Source organism: Telopea speciosissima, chromosome 3 (assembly GCF_018873765.1).
Source record: "Telopea speciosissima isolate NSW1024214 ecotype Mountain lineage chromosome 3, Tspe_v1, whole genome shotgun sequence".
Lineage (NCBI taxonomy): Eukaryota > Viridiplantae > Streptophyta > Magnoliopsida > Proteales > Proteaceae > Telopea > Telopea speciosissima.
Window position 1 is genome coordinate 12,432,263 of NC_057918.1, and position 23,162 is coordinate 12,455,424.

Genomic DNA, 23,162 nt, shown 5'->3' on the forward strand with positions numbered 1-23,162 from the left:
AACTTAAGGCTTAAAGTGTTTAGGTTGTTTTGTAAGTCTTTATTTTACTGCACACCTGGTCATCTCTAACAAATGTCTTTGCAAAATTCTTTTATTTGGAGTTCAGATTTGGGTGAGTTCACAATATACTGATTGAATAACCTTATTTCTGGTTTGGGAACAGTGGCCATAGTTGACAAATTCAGCAAAACTTCGTGAATAATTCCAGTCTAGGCCGAACTGGACGAATAATTTGGTCTGGATCTGAACCAAACTAAAAAATATGGAGAAAATTCTTGAAGTTTTGACCTTTTACAAATGATTTTCTAATTGTTCAAAATTATGAAGCGACTCAAAGCTAACTTTGTCAATGGAAGATAAAAGAGGACATTGCACTGCCTCCAAAATACTAAAGAAAGAATTCTAGTGCCATGATCTGAATAGAAAGTTATGTTATAGAGAAAGAAGAATCTATCAGTGTTATAACATTTTTTTTTTTTGATAAGCAAAGAAAGAAATAAATAGAAGTTGAACAAAAAGAACCATGGCAGACCGCACATCAACTTACAATCCTCATAGCATTGTACTTTTTCTTCAGTATGTGTTCAGATGCCTCAGTGTTTTCGTAGACATTTTGGCATGTTTTTCGTTGTTGGGATTTTCTCATTTTTATTCGAATGCAGACTAGTGAAAGTTGTGAACGCAGAATTCTTATTTTTTTGGCAGAATGAACGCATAATTCTTAAAGTGTGAAGTGCTTGTTTCTCCTTCCAGGAAGGTGAGAACTTGACAAGAGAGCAGATAGAAGATGAGATTCGGAAGATTAAAGATGCACATGCAGAAGATGAGGGTACTCTTCTTCTAGTCTATAAAGTGTTACTTTGTAGTTTTCTTATTGAGAAATTGTTTCATTTTTTCCTCATTCCAAATGCTTTGAAATAGTTGCTGTTTGCTTATCCTTTTCTTAATAAATATAGATATCTTAGATATAATTATCTTTAATTTATACTAGTCTTTTAGATTTGAATTTAAATGACTTGAGATCCAAATCATAGGTCTTTGGAAGCTAATTTGATGCTATTGGGTATCCATCTTTTGTATTATTCTCCTTTCCGAATGTCTAAATATTGGCCTACTTATCTCTCTCTCTCTCTCTCAACACACTCATGCATTCTTGCAGCCACCCACTGACAGTGTCATGCTTAAATCTCTAATTATTGATGGCCATTTAACATTGCATGCCTAAATTGGCCTTGTACGCTATTTTGAAATCATTCTACTTAAGGCTCGTCCCCTCCCCCTTTCTTTTCAATGAATTATTAAAATGTTAGTTGTTATGGTTCAGAATTCGCAGATGAAGTGGATACTCCTTTGGATGTTCCTGCTCGAAAACGTTTTGCAAAGTTTAGAGGGCTGAAGTCTTTTAGGACTTCATCATGGGACCCAAAAGTCAGTATCTTCATAATAACCATTGCTTTTCTTCAGGAATGTGTTTCTCTGGAAGGGAAGAGCTTTACCTTATGCCTTTATTATGAATTGTAGGAGTCTCTTCCTCCCGAATATGCGAGAATTTTTGCCTTTGATAATTTTGTGTAGAAATAAGTGAATGGCTTGATTGATCAATGAGATCAGTCAAGCTCTTTATTTATAATAATAATAATAAAAGAGATTACAAAGGGAAACACTGTTCACGACACTGTTCACGTGAACAGTGTCACAACCCAAATATAACTCTAATTCTAACTAGTTAAATAGAGCTAGAATAGAACTAGGAAAGGGAAAATAACTAAAATAGAAATAACACCCCATGGGTCGATCTTATATCATGGATCGACCCATGTCACACGTAATACCCAAATACCCATATTCCAACACTCCCCCTCAAGTTGGTGCGTAGATATTAGTCATGCTCAACTTGCACACTAGAGGTTGAAAAACTTTTCCACTTCAGCCTTTGGTGAACACATCAGCCAACTGTTCCCCAGATTGCACATAAGGAACACAAACCGTCCCATTATCTAGATTCTCCTTGATAAAATGACGATCAATTTCAATATGTTTCGTCCTATCATGCTGCACTGGATTATGGGCAATGCTTATTGCTGATTTACTGTCGCAGTAGAGTCGCATAGGCAGAGTAATAGGAATACTCAAATCTTGTAACAAAGTCTTGAGCCACAATAGTTCACAAATACCAAGAGCCATAGCTCTAAATTCAGCCTCTGCACTAGAACGGGCCACCACTGTTTGCTTCTTGCTGCGCCATGTAACACAATTTCTACCCACAAATGTACAGTAACCTGTGGTGGATTTTCGATCATGGGAACCAGCCCAATCTGAGTCGGTGTAGGCCTCAATCGTAGATGATCATGACGAGAGAATAATACTCCTTTACCAGGAGCCGACTTCAAGTATCTCAAAATCCGAATACGCTTCCGAGATGATTAGACCGGGATCATGCATAAATTGACTGATAAGACTCACAGCATAGGCAATATCAGGCCTAGTGTGAGATAAATAAATTAGTCGCCCAACTAGCCTCTAATATCTCCCTTTGTCCACTGGTTCACCATCAGTGTCTCGGAAACGAGCATTTGCCTCAATGGGAGTATCCACAGGAGAACAGCCTAACATGCCAGTTTCAGAAAGAAGATCTAGAGTATACTTGCGTTGAGATAAGAACAGCCCTTGAGAAGAATGGGCCACTTCAATCCCTAGAAAATAGCAAAGTATGCCTAGATCCTTAATCTCAAATTCCTTGGCCAAATAATTCTTTAACTTGGAAATTTCAGCAGGGTTATTTCTAGTTACAATTATATCATCGACATATACTAGGAGGAGAATAATAATGCTGCCCGATGTCTTGATAAATAAAGTGTGATCTGCATTGCTTTGTTTATAACCAAATGTCAACATCACTGTCTGAAAACGACCAAACCATGCACGTGGTGATTGTTTCAGACCATACAACGCACGCTTAAGTTTACAAACCTTGCCATGAGTTGCAGCAAATGAGAACCCAGGAGGGACATCCATATATACCTCTTCCTCTAATTCACCATGGAGGAAGGCATTTTTAACATCAAGCTGCTGTAGACTCCATCCTAAGTTCACAGCACAAGAGAGAATTACCCTGATAGTGTTCATTTTGGCAACAAGTGCAAAAGTCTCCAAATAATCTATCTCATATGTCTGAGTAAATCTGCGAGCAACCAGCCTTGCTTTAAAACGATCAACAGTTCCATCAGCTTTTTGTTTAATTACAAAGACCCACTTGCAGCCAACAGTCTTCTTTTGTGGTGGAAGTGTGACAAGATCCCATGTACCACTCTTCTTTAGAGCTAGCATTTCTTCGATCATGGCCTCCTTCCACCTAGTATCTGCAAATGCCTCCTGCCAAGTCTGTGGTATGGAAACAGAGGATAAAGAGGAAACAAAAGCATGAAATGCTGGGGATAAAGATTCATACGAAATAACCTGTGATATTGGATGTTGCGTACAAGACCTTTTTCCCTTTCTAAGAGCAATGGGTAGATCAAGTGATGGATCAGAAGTAATAGGAGAAGTAGCAGCATCTAAAGGATTAGAAATATTACCAGAGGAGGTGTCATTCGATCCTGGGTCAGAGGACAACTCTTGGTCTAGTAATGCTGCGTGGTGGGCTGTTGCTGCCCTTTTTTCTTTCGATAATACTGCTTGTGTGAAATCTTTCACTGGCTGTACTCGCTGCTCCCCTTGAACATCATTATCTAAAGGTACATGATAGTCATCAATAGGTTCATGTAGAGGAGGAATGGGAATCGGCACTTCTTCTAGAGTAGGAATGGACTCCCCCTGAAGAGGTGCCGAAGATGGAAAGAAAGCCATGGCCTCATGAAAAACGACATCCATGGAAACAAAAACACAACGAGATGTAGGATGATAACATTTATACCCCTTTTGGGTGGGAGAATAACCAATGAAAATACAGCGGAGACCGCGGGGATCAAGTTTGCCATGGGCATAGTGGTTTCGAACAAAACAAACACACCCAAAAATATTGGGAGGAATAATATAAGAAGAAGACCCCTTCAAAAGATCAAGAGGAGATTTATAGTCAAGTACCCGAGAGGGCATCCTATTGATAAGATAAGCAGCTGTTAAAACAGCCTCTCCCCAGAAATGAGAAGGAACATGCATTTCAAACATAATAGAGCGAGCTACATCAAGAAGATGTCTATTTTTGCGTTCAGCCACTCCATTTTGGGGTGGAGTGTCAACGCAACTGGTTTGATGAATAATACCCTGAGTAGCAAGAAATAATTGAAAGGCTCCATCTAAATATTCACCACCATTGTCACTCCTGAGAGTTTGAATGGTAGCTTGAAACTGAGTTTGAACCATGCTATAAAAGACTTTAAAACAGGAAAAAACTTCACGCTTATGTCGCATTAAGTAAACCCAAGTGGTGCGTGTGTGGCAATCAATAAAGGTGACAAACCACTTAAAGCCAGAAATAGAAGAGGTACGTGAGGGACCCCAGACATCAGAATGAATCATAGAAAAAGGCTTAGAACATCTTTTATTTGAACTAGAATAAACAGAACGAGTTTGTTTTGCAAAAACACAAGCCTCACATAATCAAGATTGAGGGTTACAATGCTGAAATAAAACTGGAAAAATCTTAGCTAAGGTTCCTAAAGGTGGATGGCCCAGTCGACGATGCCATCGGTGCAATTCAGATAAATGATGTTCAGCAGAAGTAGCAGTAAGAGCCTGGCCGACATAAGTAACAAGATTAGAGATAAGATCATCGTCAAGCAAGTAGAGACCACCACGCATTTTACCGCCCAATCGTTCTCCCTGTCCCCAAGTCCTGAAAGACACAATGTGAAGGATAAAAAATAGCTTTGCAATTGAGATCAGATGTCAAACTATTGATAGAAAGCAGATTAGAAGTTAACTTAGGAACATGTAAAACAGAGGACAAAGATAAAAAAGGAGAACAATGGATGGCTCCCTTCCCTGAGACAGAGGAAAGAGAACCATCGGCTATTTTAATTTTATCTTTGCCTGAACAGGGAGAATAACGAAAAAAATAAATTGGATTGACCAGTCATGTGGTCAGTGGCTCCGGAATCGATTATCTAAGGATGAGATAATGCCAAAGCACAATGACCAGCAAAAGAAATACCTGGTTTGGAGAAAACAAGGTTCGATTCAGAAGAGGGAACCACAGTCGAGGTAGAGGCAGGTGCAGATGAAGAGGCGAAGGTAGTCATCATACGATGAAAGGCAGCAAGTTCCTCTGCAGAAAGTGTGGTAGTAGGGGCTGTTTCAATAGCTTTAGAAAGATGGGCCTGTGTGCCACCACGACCACCACGGCCACAGCCACGGCCTCGACCACGACCACCACTACGACCATTAGAAGAGTCAGATGGCCGACCATGTAACTTCCAGCAAAAATCCACAGTATGTCGTTCCTTTCCACAATGAGAACATTTAAGAGGTTCCTTCTCAGACGAGGAACGTGTACTAGTACTAGAAGAGCTACCTCTAGAAGAAATTAAAGCAGATCTCTCTGGCTGTGTAGTTGGTAACATGGTGGAACGACGATTATCTTCCAATTGTATCATAGAGTTGGCTTGCTCCAAAGTGGGAAAAGGTGAACGACTCAGAACTTGAGACCGAAGCTGATCATATTCCACATTAAGGCCAGTCAAGAAAGTGTATACTCTGAATTTATCCTCCCTAAGCTGAAATTTGGTAATATCAGAAGGACAATCAAGCTGAAAGTTATCATAATAGTCAAGCTCTTGCCACAGGCTACGGAGTTCACAGTAGTATTCAGATAAAGTAAGTTTACCCTGTTTGGTTGCATGGATTTTTCGTTGAATATCCTAAACTTGTGCATCATTCCCTACCTGGGAATAGGTACCTTTAGCAGCTTTCCAAAATTTTGCCGCTGAATCAAGTAGTGTATAGCCACGGGCAATGGATAGAGTCATTGCACTGAGAAGAAAAGCCATAACAAGAGAGTTGCTGGAACTCCACTTGTCTTGTAATGTACCAACTTCACTTGGCTTGACATTGGTACCATATATATATATATATATATATATATATATATATATCCCTTATAGCCCCTTGAATCAATGGAAAGAAACATTTGTGTAGACCAAAGTAAATAATTAGTGCTATCGAGCTTTATCGGGCTGACTGGAAAAGAGGGATAATCATGATGGGTCCCTTGTGTAGAAGATTGGCCAGTGTTGGTGGTAGCAGTGGATGCAGCTGAATCAGGCATACTGATAGAACTTCAGTAACCGAGAAGTGCAGGAAATTGCAGAATATTCTGCAATAGGTAAATAGGCAGCAGTTCTTCAAAATAAACTCTGCAGGTTGTATAAATAAACAACTACAGTGTTGTCAAACAAAGAGAAGCTGCAGATCTGTATACAGAAAAAAATCTGCAGGTCTTCAAAAAAATACTGCACTCCTGCAAAAAAATCTGTAGATCTTCAACAAAAAAGCTGTCTTCAAAAAATTGCAGGTCTTCAATAAAAAACTGCTGCAGGTGTTTTAAAACAGCTGCAGGTCTTCAAAAAAAAGCGGAAAGGAGTCTGCAGATCTTCGCACAATATGGATTTGCAGGTCTCGAAAAAAATTCTGCAGCTCTCGAGAAAAAAAAATTTCAGGTCTTAAAACATCTGCAGGTCTTCTAAATAAAATTCTGCAGTGCTTCAATCTTCAAACATGGAGAAAAAATACTGCAGATCTTCGAGAGAAATAAATCTGCAGGTCTTCAAGAGAAATAAATCTGTAGGTCTTTAATCTTTAAGAAAAAAATCTGCAGGTCTTCTAAAATAAAATCTGCAGTTCTTCAATCTTCAAACATGGATCTCATTGTGCATGGAGATCATAAAATAGGATAAAGTAAAGGAGGTAAACTCTAGGGCAAGTACTAGATCATATTTAGATCACCTCAAAGTACTGCCCCCATGAAATAATGGAAACGAGAGAAGGGAAGAGAGAAGGAGGGTCTCGGTTGATTTAGGGTTTTAGGGTAATGGGTTAGTTGATCTGGGAGAGATCAATTGTGGAGGGAGACAATGGAGGAGAGCAGAATTAATTTCTCAGATATCGAGTTTAGGCTTTGATACCATGTAGAAATAAGTGAATGGCTTGATTGATCAATGAGATCAGTCAAGCTCTCTATTTATAATAATAATAATAATAATAAAAGAGATTACAAAGAGAAACACTGTTCACGTGAACATTGTCACAGCCCAAATATAACTCTAGTTCTAACTAGTTAAATAGAGCTAGAATAGAACTAGGAAAGGGAAAATAACTAAAATAGAAATAACACCCCATGGGTCGATCTTATATCATGGATCGACCCATGTCACACGTAATACCCAAATACCCATATTCCAACATTTTGCAAGAACACGGAAACTCATTTTATCCAAAGCTTTAGATATGGATCAAGGGAAAGAAGATTGTGTGTCAGTTGGCTCGTACATAAGGCTTTTTATCAAGGAAGTGCAAGTTGATGTTGCTTCCAAACTTAGTGTATTGGCAAGGACATCGCTTGTGTTAGCATGTGGACTTTTCCAGCATGAGTCCAAGATATCTGTCATGCATTTCAGGTATGCCTTCTTATTGTGGTCTGTTTCTTCTTCTTCTTCTTTTTATTTATTTATTTTGTTTTTGTTTTTGTTTTTTTTTTAACTCTTGGTTGCAATTTATCATAATAGTTACCACGGTAGTGGAAGTCATTGACCTTACCATGTGATTTGTCTAATGCTTGGCATTGACCTAACAAGGATGGGCATCTTTGTTGGTGGTTGCCATGGGAATGAGGTCCTAAAAAACCAACATACAAAAGGCACCTGTATATGTATGTAATGTGGTCAAAAAGTTCCTTGTTGTGCTGGCATGTCTGGAGAAGTTTCCTATAGGGGGCACCCCCTAGTTCCGCATGGGGAAGGATGATTTGGATATACCAACCATTGGATATTTAGGGAATGGTCTGGAAACAGCCTCTCAGTGAAAGCTGGGGTGAGTCTGTGTACATTATTATCCTCCCCAGACTCCGCAGTGGTGGGAGCCTCGTGCACTGGGTACGCCCTTTTTGGACTGGATTGTCCACATGTCAAATTCCAGACTCAAATTAATAATATACCCTCTGATGTATTGGCATACCCTTTCATGTCTGTCTGTGCACCCTCTCCATGGCCCTAAATTTTTTCAATGCTTCGTTGCTTGGGGAACTCTCTTTTGAACAGGTGTTCACAAAATTTCAGCCCCATTGGATTTGCCACATGGTAAAAGCAGTGCCCATATATTAGATCGTATGTCCATCTAGGAAGTCCCTTGCCTATGGACTATGGGAAAGTAGATTCTCTCTCAATAATTGCCCTTTTGTGGAGTAATATGTCGAACTTATTTCAATAGCCATTATATTGTATTTAGGTTTTGTCTTAATTATAAGCCAATTGTGGGAGGGAATTTGCTAATTGAATGGCTTATAATGGCGTTACATTCTGGTTGAATAGACGAGCTTATAAATCTTCTTCATTTCTTTTGTTACTTGCTTTCTCGCTAGAGTTAAATGAGATGGTTTTGAAAGGATCATGCTTCTTGCATTGAAGATATCTATAATAACATGTGTTTGGTTGCTTTTATAAAATTTGTATGCCAATAATCAAGGCTTGGAAAGGTTCATTCCTCTGTTGTTCAAAGTTTTGATATTTCTTTATGTTTTTGCAGTATAAGGAAACATGACAGTTATAGTGCTCCTATTAAAGCTAAAGAATCATTGATTTTTCATGTTGGCTTCCGCCAATTTATTACTAGGTAATGTATTCTGACACAAGTATCAGTTACATTTTCTGGTTTCTTCAATTTGATTATAGTGTCATCACTGTCATGATTTTTTATTTTTTTATTTTTTTATTTTTTATTTTTTATTTTTTCTGCAGGCCTATATTTTCTTCTGATAATATGAATTCAGACAAGCATAAAATGGAGAGGTTCCTACATGCAGGGCACTTTTCTATTGCTTCAGTTTATGCACCAATTTCATTTCCTCCTCTGCCACTGATAGTCTTGAAGTGTGGGCAAGGAGAGGCTAGTCCTACTGCTGGTGCTGCTGTTGGATCATTAAAAAGTATTGACCCAGATAGGATAATTTTAAAGAAAATCATTTTAACTGGGTGGGTTCCTTCTCCTTCGATTAGAAATTCCTACTTGTAACTGATTTGTATACATTGTCCATAATCAGTTTTGTGTTTTTTTTTTAATTTTATAAATTATCTGTCAATGTCAAAGTTTTTACTCATGAAACTGGGTAAAAATGTCTACCTGCACTATGCCATGCAGACATGCAGGTAATGAGACTTACCATTCAACAGTTCCACTAATGAGACCTAGGACAAAATTCAGGGTGTCTGAGGATCAGCTAGTCTAGTTGTTTTACTATTGTGGCGATCTCCTAGGTGCAGCTTTTGAATGTTGGATATCCATACATGTGGTCTTCTGCAACTGAAAGCCAGCGGCAAGGAGGATGGTTTCCTCTTCTTCTGCTGAAGTGGCCCTCTTTGTTCAGTTTTAGAGAGGAAGGAGAAGAAGGAAAAGAGAGGGAAAGAGAAGAGCACATACGGTTGTGTTTAATCTCTTCTATCTCAAACTAGAGACAAACTTCCTTATATTGAAAAAGAATAACTAATTACACAGGGGCCCCTGGCCTTATACAAATAACAGAAGAAATATAAAATACATGTGGTTATATACAAGAATACCCTTAAACTCCTATTCTTAACACTCCCCCTCAAGCTGGGTGGTATATGTCATACATACCCAGCTTGTTCAATAAACAGTCAAAGTGATGAGTGCTAAGTCCTTTGGTGAAGATGTCGGCCACTTGTTCATTCGTCTTCACAAAAGGGGTACAGATGGTCTTTGACTCAATCTTTTCCTTGATAAAATGTCTATCAACCTCAACATGCTTGGTCCTATCATGTTGCACTGGGTTGTGGGCAATACTTATGGCTGCCTTGTTGTCACAATATAAACTCATAGGTTTGACAGTCTCAAATCCCAATTCCTGAACAAGTCTCTTCAGCCACAAGACTTCACACACTCCGTGAGCCATAGCTCTAAATTCTGCCTCAGCACTTGACCTAGCCACCACAGGTTGCTTCTTACTTCTCCAAGTAACCAAATTCCCACCAACAAAAGTACAGTATCCCGAAGTGGATCTTCGATCAGAAATAGATCCGCCAGTCGGCATCGGTGTATGCTTCGATCCTCAGTGACCATTTCTAGAGAAGAGAAGACCTTTTCCAGGGCATGACTTTAAGTATCGAGGATCCTATACTGCTTGCATCAAGATGTCCCATTTTGGGTGCATGCATAAACGACTTACCACGCCAACAAAGATAGGCTATGTCCGGTCGGGTAAGGGAAAGATAGATTAGCTTGCCTACTAATCTCGATATTTTTCAGCATCTACAAGGGGCTCACCACAATCTTCTCCTAGTTTGTGATTCGATCAATAGGAGAGAAGGTTGGTTTACACCCTAAGTACCCTGTCTCTCGTAAGTAGATCAAGGACAAACTTCCTCGACAAACACGATCCCTTGCTTGGATCTTGAAACTTCAATCCCAGAAAATACTTGATGGACCAAGATCTTTGATCTCAAACTGCCGAGCCAAGTAAAGTTTAAGCTTTGTGATTTCGGTTTATTGTTCCCCGTGACCACAATGTCATCAACATATACAATAAGAGCTGTAATAGTGTTGCCCTTCCTTTGTATAAACAAAGTGTGATCAGCTTGACTTTGGATGTATCCATTTCCGTAGAATAGCTTGCCTAAACCTCTCAAACCAAGCCTTAGGAGATTGTTTAAGGCCATAAAGCGCTTTCCTGAGACGACACATTTTTCCATTGCCACTAGGATGCTTGAACCCAGGGGGAGAGTGCATGTAGACTTCTTCTTCTAAGTCACCATGTAAGAAAGCATTCTTTACATCAAGCTGGTATAATGGCCAATCAAGGTTTGCAGCCATTGAGAGGAGTACCCGAATGGAGTTATGCTTGGCCACTGGAGCAAAGGTTTCCTGATAATCAATGCCATACACCTGGGTATAGCCCTTAGCAACTTGCCTTGCCTTATATCTCTCTACAGTACCATCAGACTTGAACTTGACTGTGAATACCCATCTGCATCCAACAGGAACTCTCCCCTTTGGGAGTTCAACAAGATCCCAAGTGTGGTTCTTCTCAAGGGCCACCATCTCGGTATTCATTGCTTCTCTCCATTTTGGATCAGCCATGGCCTCTACTACATTCTTAGGAATAGAGATGGAGGAGATAGCCACTGTGAAAGCAATACCTGTAGGGGAGACAGAATCATAGGAGACAAACTTGGCAATGGGATTAGTACAAGCTCGAGTTCCTTTGCGGTGAGCAATAGGAAGATCTAAGTCTGAGGGTGTAGGAGTAGAGGAAGGTATACCTGTCTCAGGATGAGGAGACGAAGGAGGATTTTGGCAGGTCTTCTGTATAGGGAGCCATGAAGGAGGATTTCTCTTGTCCTTTGTGTACACAAGTAGCTCCCCCTGCTCTCTGTTCACCTCTGCACTCGGAGACTCCCCCTCAACAACAGTATCCTCGGTCCTTTTCTTTCCCTTGTCAATTTGAAATGGGGAAATAGGGACGAGAGAGGGGGAAGGAAATGATAGAAACTCAGGAGCCTCTTCAACCTCACTACCACGACACTCCCCCTGAAGAGGTGACTGAAAATACGGGAGATGTTCAAAGAAAGAAACATCTTTGGAGAGAAGCCACCGACGGGTAGGAGGGTGATAACATGTGTAGCCTTTAGAGGTAGAGGAATACCCAAGAAAGATGCACTTCGAGGACTTAGGATCCAATTTAGTGTGGGCAGATTTGCTAAGATGGACATAGCAGATGCAACCAAAGACCCGTGGGGGAAGTGAAAAAGAAGAAGAAAGTAAGGGTAAGACCGCAAGAGGTACTTTGAAGTTCAAGACACTGGAGGGCATATGATTGATAAGAAAGACTGCAGATGAGTAAGGCATCGGACCAAAAGGTTTTGGAACATGCATTGTAAACCAAAGAGACCGGGCTACTTCCAGGTGGCGGTTTTTCTTTCAAGCAACCCCATTTTGTTGAGGGGTATCAACACAAGCCACCTGGTGGATAATGCCACGGTCGAGAAAAAAGGACTCCAAACCACCATACATATACTCTCCACCTTTATCGAACGGACAATCGAATACGAGTTTAAAGCGAGTGTAAACCAACTCATAAAAGTTTTTAAATGCAACATAGACATCACTTTTGTTTCAAGAGATAAACCCAAGTAACTCGAGAGAAGTCATCAATAAAGGAGACAAAGTAGCGGAAGCCACGTAAAGAAGTAACAGGGGAAGGGCCCCAAACATCAGTATGAACAATGTGAAAAGGTGAAATAGATCTATTGCTAGAAGATGGATAAACTGTCTTACAACTTTTTGCAAAAAGACAAGGTTCACAATGAAAAACATGATTGACAGGAAAAGAGGTAAATAAATGTGGCAACATTTTTCTCATAATGAAAAGGAAGGATGTCCCAAACGCCGGTGCCAAAGCAAAATGTCCTCCTGTACGTCCGCCATGTTGCCCACACACATAAGATTGAGCTATCGTCACGGGGAAGCACAAGTGTCCGAACATATAATCCATCGAGTCTCACGTCCATCGCCAATCACCTCTTCGTCACCAAATCCGAAAAAGACAATGGGTAGGAAAAAATGTGACAAAGCAGTTCAAAGATTTAGTCAATTGGCTAATGGAAAGAAGATTAGTGGCAAAGTTGGGAACATGAAAGACAGACTTCAAAGGGATAAGTGGAGTAACTTGGACATCTCCCTTACCCGAGATGGAAGAAAGGGAACCATCAGCAATTTTTACCTTATCTTTTCCAGAACAAACTGAGTAGGAGTTAAAAAGCTGAGACCTACCAGTCATGTGATCCGTGGCCCCTGAGTCAATTACCCAGGGTGTAGTGGCAGATGAAGTAGAGACCTGTAGAGCAGTGGAAGTAGTGGGTGCAGTAGAGGAGGATCCATCCAAGTGTGCTACAATCCGACAAGTGTGCTACAATCCGACGAAAAGCTGCTATGTCTTCTTTGGAGAGGGAGGATGAATCAGACTCATGAACCCCAACATGGGCTTTAGGCCCATTCTTCTTCGGTCCTTTCTGTCCTCCAGATGCAGTAGAGGGTGGTTTCCCATGAAGATCCCAACAAAACTCCTTTTTATGCCCAGACTTGCCACAATAGTCACAGGAGAATCGGCCTCTACCAGCCCCCTTAGTGAAGGGAGGACGGTCCTGTGGAGTGGATGAAACAAGAGCAGAGCGCTCAACAGTGGGAGTGGTCTCCATAGCACTTCTACGCGTCTCCTCACTCTGTAAATAACCACACACCTCCTCCAGGGAGGGAAGACTTGGTCGGCCAAGTATCTGTACCCGTATGGGTTCAAACTCAGAGTTAAGACCTCCAAGAAGGAACAGGACCCTCTCCTTCTCAAATAACTGATGCACTTTAGGCTCATCAACAGGACACAGCTGGAGATCTCTGTAGTGATCATACTCCTCCCAAAGTCCCACAACAAGGCTATAGTACTCAGAGATACTTTTGTCACCCTGACGCAGGCTAACAATCTGTTGAAGAAGTTGATAAACCTTTGTAGAGTCCCCCACTCTATCAAAAATACGAGCAACACTATCCCAAATATCTTTGGCTGTCTCCTTGCTCATAAACCTTCTTCCAATCTCCGGCTTCATTGAAAAAATGAGCCAAGTCATCACAAGGGAGTTCTCGGTTTCCCATTTAGAGTAACCCGGATCATCAATGGAAGGGGCCTTAAAGCTCCCAGATATATATCCCAACTTCCCCCTACTTCGAAGGATAAGCTTCATTGACCGTGACCAATCCAAGTAATTGTTACTATCAAGCTTAACAATGGGGAGCTGAACATTTGGATTCTCATATGATAGAGGGATTGGCAAGGCTGTCATGTAACAGTGGGAAGTTCAGATGTCTCAACAGTTTTTTCACCCATTGTGGTTTTAAAACAAACACTTGAGAGGAGCAATCAACAGCACTTCAAGCAAGAACAATAGATTCCCAAGTAACAGCAGCAAAAAAACAGAGGTAACCTAGACCACAAAGCTTGAAAAAACTTGTAGAGCCTCACACAAACAGAAAACAGCAGCGGAGTAGAAAAGAAAAGTCTTCCTTACCAAGAAACGACAGTGGGTAGTCCAAAACAGCTCCCAAACAAAGCTCTAGTGAAGAGCTATTGCCAATCCCACACTCTGGCTGGCGGAAAACAGGGCAGAACAGTCCTGGCCGAGATTCACTCCTGTCCCTTGGATGCTCCCAACTGGCTTGAGATGACACAATGGGAAGAAAGGTAACCTCCAAACGAAACTAGAGCACTTGGTTGCTCTCCATTTGGATGAGAACCGAGAGAGAAAACAGATCTGTGAAGAACCGCAGGTTGGAGCTCAAACTCCAGCAACAACCAAGAGAGGAAACCACCTCTTGGTCCACTAAACACCCTTCTAACACCTTCAAACTCCAGGAAGAGTACGCTCTGATACCATGTTCAGTTTTAGAGAGGAAGGAGAAGAAGGAAAAGAGAGGGAAAGAGAAGAGCACATACGGTTGTGTTTAATCTCTTCTATCTCAAACTAGAGACAAACTTCCTTATATTGAAAAAGAATAACTAATTACACAGGGGCCCCTGGCCTTATACAAATAACAGAAGAAATATAAAATACATGTGGTTATATACAAGAATACCCTTAAACTCCTATTCTTAACACTCTTGTCAATTAAGATTTAGGTCAGACTCATGAACCGCTTATTCAATGATTGAGGAATTGTGGAACTTTAAATTTAGTAAGATATTCAAGGGAGTAATTGGTTTCAGAAAAGTAAACATCTCATCATTTGATTTCTAGAATTTTTATTTTATTTTATTTTATTTTATTTGGGTTTAAGAATAATATTGCTATGCCATTTGAAGTTCTCAACTCATGGTTATAGGAACCTCTAAGGTCATGTTCTTAATCTAATGATCTTTCCTAACCAATGTTTTTGATGTGAGAGGTTAGTTAACCTGGTTGGACTGGTGGAATAGAGCGTGATCCAAACCAGTAACATTGCTCACCTGAGTGAAAATCCTGGTGAGATGATTGACATATATGATTCAATTGGACAATCCGGCTCTTATGTATGTAGGAATTAGATCAGCCTGACTAAGGGTGTCCACTACTGTGGCGAGTTGTATCAACCAGCCAGTCCAGATGCTTTTAAATTCTAACTGTTGGTTACAAGAATGATGCTTTTATCGTATTTAATGCTGCAGATTTTTTTTCTCGGCCCTGGAAATTGTTGGAAAATAAAAGTTTGTTCTAACACAATTTCAAGTATTCTTGTTTCATGAAAATTTGGTTCTAGAGCTATTTTATTAATCTCATTCACTTCAGTTTCTGCTCTGGATGTCTTGAAACTTCTGTACTTGGTTTTGATGAATTAGTAGATACCAAATTACAACTTTTAGTTTTTTGATACGTTATTATGCCAGTTCTTACTACTAACTGAAACCTCAAACTTTGGTTGACGCAGATACCCCCAACGAGTGTCAAAATTAAAAGCCACTGTCCGATATATGTTTCATAATCCTGAGGACGTGAGATGGTTCAAGGTCAGAGAACTATTCTTGCCTACTTTTTAAATTTTTTGTTCTCTTTAACTAACTATAGGTCTTGTTAAAAGTATTATCTAATAGAAATGGTTGGGATTTCTGATGCGGTTGCTGGTTATTCAGCCGGTTGAAGTTTGGACAAAATGTGGTCGCCGTGGCCGAGTAAAGGAACCTGTTGGGACTCATGGTATGATACTTATATATTTCTATTTAATCTTCCAAAAGATAGTGGATGATGCTGTGCACTTCATAGGATTTGGTATTTCATGTTTTAATACCTAATTGTTTCACATGCTCATTTGTTTGGACTGCCTGAAAAGCAAATAATATGAGTGTTCCTAATTTCCTAACTATTTACTTGCCCTTGACTGTACACATTTTTTTCAATTGCTTAAAGGAAAACCAACTGTCATCATGTCGTTGGCAGGGCGTCTTAAGTTGTAAGCACCCATAAAAGAGAGAATAATAATAAATCAACAGATTTGGCTCCTGGTGGCAGCAGAGGATGGCAGAGATTTCTTAGTATCATGGACGATTCAACTGTAATGCCTCAAATGTGTTACCATACATCAGTTTATGGTTAGTGAAACCAGTTTGCATCCATTGTGATAGTCCTTACTACTTCCAACCCCCCCCCCCCCCTTTCACCTATAGAAAGTGTTGCCCTTAACCTCAGTAGCATTTTTCAATTGGCAACCTACTTGGAAAACCCAACTTTAAGTTGGAAGTATAACTGGAGCAGGTAAAGTTTAGCTTAACAATTCTAATTGTCTAAAAGGTTTTCTTGTAGTGGTTAAAAACAGTAAGGAGTCACCAGTTGGTTAGGTTCACAAGCTATGCCAGTCCTACATTTCACTGATATGAGTAGTTCTTGAGTCAAACACCAAAGCTTATTCAGTTTAACCATAACGAGGAAGATTTGTAGAATTGGAATTGCATTTTTATACAATAGTAATCTGCTCCTGGTGGCAGCAGAGGGTGGCAGAGATTTCTTAGTATCATGGACGACTCCACTGTAATGCCTCAAATGTTTTACCATACATCAGTTTATGGCTAGTTAACCAGTTTGTGTCCATTGTGATAGTCCTTACTACTTCCAACCCCACCCCCTCTCCCCCTTTTCACCTATAGAAAGTGTTGCCTTTAACCTCAGTAGCATTTTTCAATTGGCAACCTACTTGGAAAACCCAATTTTTAAGTTGGAAGTGTGTAACTGGAGCTGGTGAAGTTTAGCTCAACAAATCTAATTGTCTAAAAGGTTTTATTGTAGTGGTTAGAAACAGTAAGGAGTCGCCAGTTGGTTAGATTCACAAGCTATGCCAGTCTTGCATTTCACTGATATGAGTAGTTCTAGAGTCCAACACCAAGGCTTATTCAGTTTAACCATATCGAGTAGGATTTGTAGAATTGGAATTGCATTTTTATACAATAGTAATAAGCACAATGTTGGATACTGTCTTACAATTCTGAAGCATCTCATTAATCCTTTTATTAACCTAAATTCAAGGGCATAATAAATGCAACCAAGGCACTACAAAGGTGAAATTTCTTCTGGATGGTGGCTGGGGATAGATTTTTCTTAGAACCTCATCTCCATCACAAAACACATCATTTCAGCAAGTCAATGTATATACTTTGCAACACTATCGTTGTGATCAGCATTCAGCAAGCATACTTTCAGGTAGTGGCCTAACAACCACTTAGATAAAGTTCTCCCGGGGGTGGGGTGAAAGAAAAGGTGTAATTTGTACATGTCAGGGCCATGCAAGGAAAAACACTAAATTCTTTACCCCCTTCTAACAGATTGGTCACCCAAGCATTCAAAAGGAGAAAATTTCACTACTAACAGTTTTGAGTTGGGGGCCGGGAGAGTTGTTTGTGGTCGTTGGGTTTGATGATGTGCAAATTACATAATTTTCTTTCAGGAGAAGATTTTGTTCTCTGGATGGGAGTCTATTAGTAATTATTTTGCCATTTTTGTCGGCTGGATAAGAGAGGATGTTCCTATCTTTATATGATAAAATGTGTCTAATATGGTTATGGATCCATATAACATTTTGTTTTGTTACAGTTACTGTATTCAAAGGTGATATTTTTTTCACTTTTCATATGCCATTACAAAGAGGAAATCAAGTTTTACAAATTAGAGAGCGTAAAAATTAAATTAAAATATCTAGTAAGCGGTTCATAGGGGTGACAATAAATATTTAAATGATTGCAGAAATAATTGGCAGGAGAATTAGGTATTGTCTTTAGAGCTGCTAATACCATCTAGTCATCCATTATCAGAACTATAGGCAATAATGGGCATTCTACTCTAGAACCATTGAACCAATAAGCTGCCTACGTGGAGATGGATCTTTCATGCCATGTTCGTGAATCACGCTGTCCTAGTGGTGGTTGGTGGTAGTTGCTAGAACATATCCTCAGGCGAATTTGTGAGAGGGTTTGGTGTCACCTCCCACCCAGCAATTTAAAGGAAAATAGGATGAGATGGTTTTCATTCACATTTTCTCTTTTCAGGGGCAATGAAGTGCACATTTGATGGCGTTGTTCAACAGCACGATACTGTATGCATGAGCTTGTACAAACGTGTGTACCCTAAGTGGCCAGAACAGAGATTTCCAGTTCTTGATAGGTGATGGTCACTGGTGTGGTTTCCATATCACTACATGATTGTGGAATTGTGTCTGATCTCTCTGGTCACAGACGAGATCTGAGTGTGTCATTGGTGGGGATGAAGCTTTGGTTCAGATTGACGGGACAATCTCATTTTTGCTTGTAAGCAAATATGTGGTTGAGTCCATTGTACAACTTCTCAAATCATTGAGAGGAAGATATTTTTCTTGTTTTGTTATTGTAGTACTCAACACTAGCCTAATTTTTATTCACTTTTAATTTTAATATTACATATTTTGTATCCAATATAGTTGTCAATAGTGCAAGGTTGGAAGTGAATATTGCAGGTTATGGTCAAGAAAATTGACTCAGTTTCTATTTCCCGAGATTCATCATCCTCCCTTTTATCCCCCTGGTTGTCAGGATAAATACTGAATCAAGGTTAGTCTGTGTTTTTAACTTCGTGTATGCGCACACTGCTCCAAGCTCAATGTTAACAGGGTGAAATGGATGAGATTCTGGTCTAAGAAATTTAAGTGAGGTTTAGCTTGAACCTTACCATTGTGGAGAACCGGTACATCATATAGGATTATGTTCTATATAATATCAATTTTAATCCTATCATTGTGCTTGTTTCTAATCTTTTGTTACAGAGGCAATCCTCTCCCATAAGGAGGGACCAGTAGAACGGCCTGTGGTATTCCCTATGGTTGCCAGCTCTGGAAAATCTGAGAAAGGTGAACTAAGAGCATTTTCTTTTGTAATAAAATCACCTACTATGAGCCTATAATGACTTGTACCATGAAGGGAACCATTGGACTTGGATCAATATGTCTGCAGCAAGGCTTGACGTGAAGTCCAATTCCATCTTGGTGTTCTTCTTTTACGCCGACGGCGAACCACGGTAATGATAATGGTGGTGGTAGCGGGTGTTGCTACTTTCTGTGTATTTCCATATGGCTGCTCAGATGGAGAGTAGGGCCTCCCAATACAAAAACCAAGGACCCAATTACCTGTATATTAACTTATCCAATAATCCGTCCCATCAAGGTGGTTATCAGTTGATTATCTCCATCATCCCACCAATTTTTCCGATGTGGTACAAAGGCTACATTAGTTTACGTTCTCCCATTTGGCCTATGTTGCCATGTGACTAGTAAACAATATAAGTTATAACTGAATGTATGACAATACAAAATTTATTTCAATGGGGAGCATCATAATTTTTGAAGTGAACTTCAATTCACGAATCGTAGGTACATGTCCATACAAAGTGATACTTTATTGAATCAACCCATTGGTCAATTCGATGTCCAAACAAAATTACCCTACAACCTTTTGGGCATGAGTCATTACACACCTTAATGTGATCACCAAAAGACACAAATGTAATGACATCAAAAGCTTAATGGTAGAAGGCCTCATTCGGAATCATAAACTATACATTGCAATGTCTTAACTCTTAAGTACGATCTCAAATATCGCAAACCACAAATTGCATAATCTCTTAAATCATTGCCGCAGGATTATCACATAATACTTAAATCATTTCTGAAATTACCAAAACGTTCCTGAAGGTTAAAAACAGTCAAAACGACCTCCTAAAATGCCCTAAATGCATGGGAAGGGTTGGGATGCCTAAACTTACCCGTAATATGTCATCATTAATTGAAAAAATAAAAATGCATTTTAACATTTAAATCAGTGGGATATGGCCTAAATCATGGTTACATACTGCTAGCAATGCAAATCCTATTTTTGAATACATTTTTTTTTTTTTTTAAAAGGGGGTATTTTCTAGGATAAAAATGGCCAAATGACCAAAATACCCCTAGGGGCTAAAATATTAGAATGTGTGCTCCTACACGCAAAAAAATGTGGGGAAAGTTTAAATAGACATGAAACATGAAAATACACATCATATTTTTTTTTTCGTAGTATTTTTAGAGTAAAAAGACCTAAACGCCCTCAAAGGAAAAAATGGTAAAAATCTCTTATTTGGTTTTTGAAACATTTTTTTTTTTTTCAAACCAAATCTACTACACAGTAGCTCAAAATGATTTTTCTCACATCAACACAAAACAACCCAACATTTTAAAATTTTTGGAATCCTATTTTGACAAAAAGGCTGAAACACTTCGAAGGTAAGAGCATCATAAAACATCACATTTTGGCCACTCATATCTCTGAATACATCAAATACATAGCATACCATCATATCCTATCCTATTTTCCCAGAAATTTAAAGATATACAAGCATTTTTAAGAGTAGTTTTAAGTTGAAAAAAACATCTTTACCCTTATTTAAAAAATATTGAAAATTTTATATATAAAAATAAAAAAGAACATCAAGAGATTTACCCTTGATGTGCGAAAGGGTTCTGGCTCAGTAGTTCGATTCGTTGAATTTACTATCGGGGCCATCGAAAATGACTTGAAGTCTTGAATGACAATGCTCTAAATAACAAAAATAACTAAAAAGGAATGTTTTGGAAATTTTATGAGGCAATAGGAAGAGGGTATGAACAAAGTGACGATATCACTTGAAAAAACGGGAGGAAAGATTTCATCCCCTGAAGATTTCATGCAGAAGAGCCAACACTAAGGCCACCAAACAAGAAAAATTCATATTCTGTTATTGCCTCCATTCCAGCTTACACTATGTCTTATTTTCTTTTTTTTTAGTCAAGGTTTGCAAGGCTATGGATTCTGTCTGCTTGAATTTTGGAATGGTTCGATAGGTCAGACAAGGAAACCTTGTTATATAGCTTGGGATAAAATTTGTTCTCTCCTCTCCTCTGGTGGTCTCGGTTTTTGTAAGGTTGAGATCCATAACAAATCCCTCATCCTAAAAATTGGGGTGGAGATTGCTTAATTGCAGCAATGAACTCTGGGTCAGAGTTCTCAAGGCTAAATACTTCCCTTCTCATTCCATTTTTTATCCTGAGGTCATAGCTAAGAAGGGGTCCTTGATTTGGAATGGAATTACCCAAATCATACCTATTATAAAGGCTATAGTGTTCAAAATTATTGGTAATGGGAATGATTATTTCTTTTGGACAAACCCTTGGATTCCATCTATCCCCATATATTTTGCATTGCCATACGAATTTGTCTAATGGTTGAGATACCAGAACTCTTATTAGTTCTTTTATTAGCAATGGCTCTCATTGGAATTTTTCTTCTCTTACTTTACATTTACCCGCCATTATGACCAACTCAATTGTTAGTATTCTTATATCTAATGCTAATGACAGATGGTGGTGTACTCTTACTAAAGATGGAAGATTCTCTACAAAGCTTGTTGCTAAATTCTGACTTTCACCGAGAATCTCTCTTGTTTTTAGAGAGAGATCTTATTGGTGGCGATATTTTTAGAAAATTTCTGTACATCCTAAATTTAAAATTTTCTTTTTGCAGGAATTAAATGCAAGAGTCCTAGTTAAAGCAATTATCTCCAAATGGATACCGATTGATTCACTTTGTGTTTTTTTGTGGATCTTGTGGGGAGTCGTACTGACATCTTTTCATGTCATGTGAATGGGTTAAGCAAATTTGGGCTGTGGGTCCGTTGGGACTAGGAACGGAATTCTTATATTCTCATTCTTTGGAAAATCTTTGCACTTTTATTTTAGCTGCTAGACAGCTAGACAAACACTCTCTTCGTTGGTTTTTCTTTGTGGTTATTATTACTTGTTATTTTATTTGGCGTCTTTAAAACAATATGGTTCATGGCTTAGCTAGGCCAGACCCCCATTGGGTTATTCAGAATGTTACTAGATGGCTATCAAACTTAAATATTTATCCCAATGATGCATATATTTAGTTAAACGATTCCAATACTTGTCCTTTACATAATGCTACATTACTTGTATTACACTCCCTAGTTTTGATTTGTGTAGGAACTATCGATCCAACCTTGAATAGATCAAGATGGAGTTATTGTTTTTTGTTAGAAGGGCGCATAAGCATAACTTTGGTGGCTGCAGGTTTTCTTGATACATGATAGATTTTGGAAGCTAATATCTCATGCATTGCTAAGAGATTGAAGCATGCCCTCCAGTTGAATTTCAAGATTTCAGAAATTTTGAGTAGCAGCAAAGATGTCCCTCGTCTTCTTCCCTCACCAAATGGGACTCCTTGGTCTTGACTTCTTATCCCCAAGTTTTTATTCACATCTGCAAATTCCACTGGAATTCAATACAGAGAGCTGAATGATACTAACATTTTATCCTTTTTGCAACATTTTGCTTATGTAGCCCCCTGAAAGACAAATGTTGTTCTGTTTCTTATGAGGACAATGTATTTATGAACCTTTAATCTATTTGATTTTTATTATAAAATAAAAAACTTCAAACGATTTTTTTTATTTAAAAAATGTGTAATTATAAGCCACCAAATGTTTGATGAAACACCCAAAAGGACCTCGTGGGGGTAAGGTGTTCGAACAGGGGTAAGATGATCATTACACTTCTCATCGTGTCTAGGCAGTACAGTCCTATCAGGCAGCTTGACAGTAAATGATACAAATTGAAACGGAAAGGGAGCTAGGTCTGCTCGCAACCTCGATCTGCGTGGGAGCTAGGCCTGGCCAGACTCACACAGATTGGGGATTTACTCATCTAACAAAACAAAAACGCCACATCGTTGGGCCACTAGATAGGACACGTGGACGCCAGTTTGCGTGGCATTCCTAACATTGCGTCGCACTTGTTAGCCGATACCCATCTGAGTATTTAAGTTCCGGAAAAGACAAAATATTAGACCTTCAACCTTTAGCCAATTAGCC

The 23,162-nt window shown here is 39.2% G+C and overlaps 1 protein-coding gene across 1 annotated transcript in view; it reads left to right on the forward strand.

Annotated features, from left to right (window-relative positions):
- LOC122656774 (pre-rRNA-processing protein TSR1 homolog) overlaps nt 1-18,679 on the forward strand; it is a 39,543-nt gene extending 20,864 nt beyond the window's left edge. Inside the window, exons 14-22 of the mRNA XM_043851423.1 lie at nt 754-829; nt 1,325-1,428; nt 1,522-1,564; nt 7,400-7,613; nt 8,737-8,823; nt 8,949-9,182; nt 15,676-15,754; nt 15,878-15,941; nt 18,278-18,679. Coding sequence (XP_043707358.1) covers nt 754-829; nt 1,325-1,428; nt 1,522-1,564; nt 7,400-7,613; nt 8,737-8,823; nt 8,949-9,182; nt 15,676-15,754; nt 15,878-15,941; nt 18,278-18,396 — 1,020 coding nt within the window. The 3' untranslated portion in view covers nt 18,397-18,679. The remainder of the gene's footprint in view (nt 1-753; nt 830-1,324; nt 1,429-1,521; nt 1,565-7,399; nt 7,614-8,736; nt 8,824-8,948; nt 9,183-15,675; nt 15,755-15,877; nt 15,942-18,277) is intronic.
- The last annotated feature ends 4,483 nt before the right edge of the window (nt 18,680-23,162 follow it).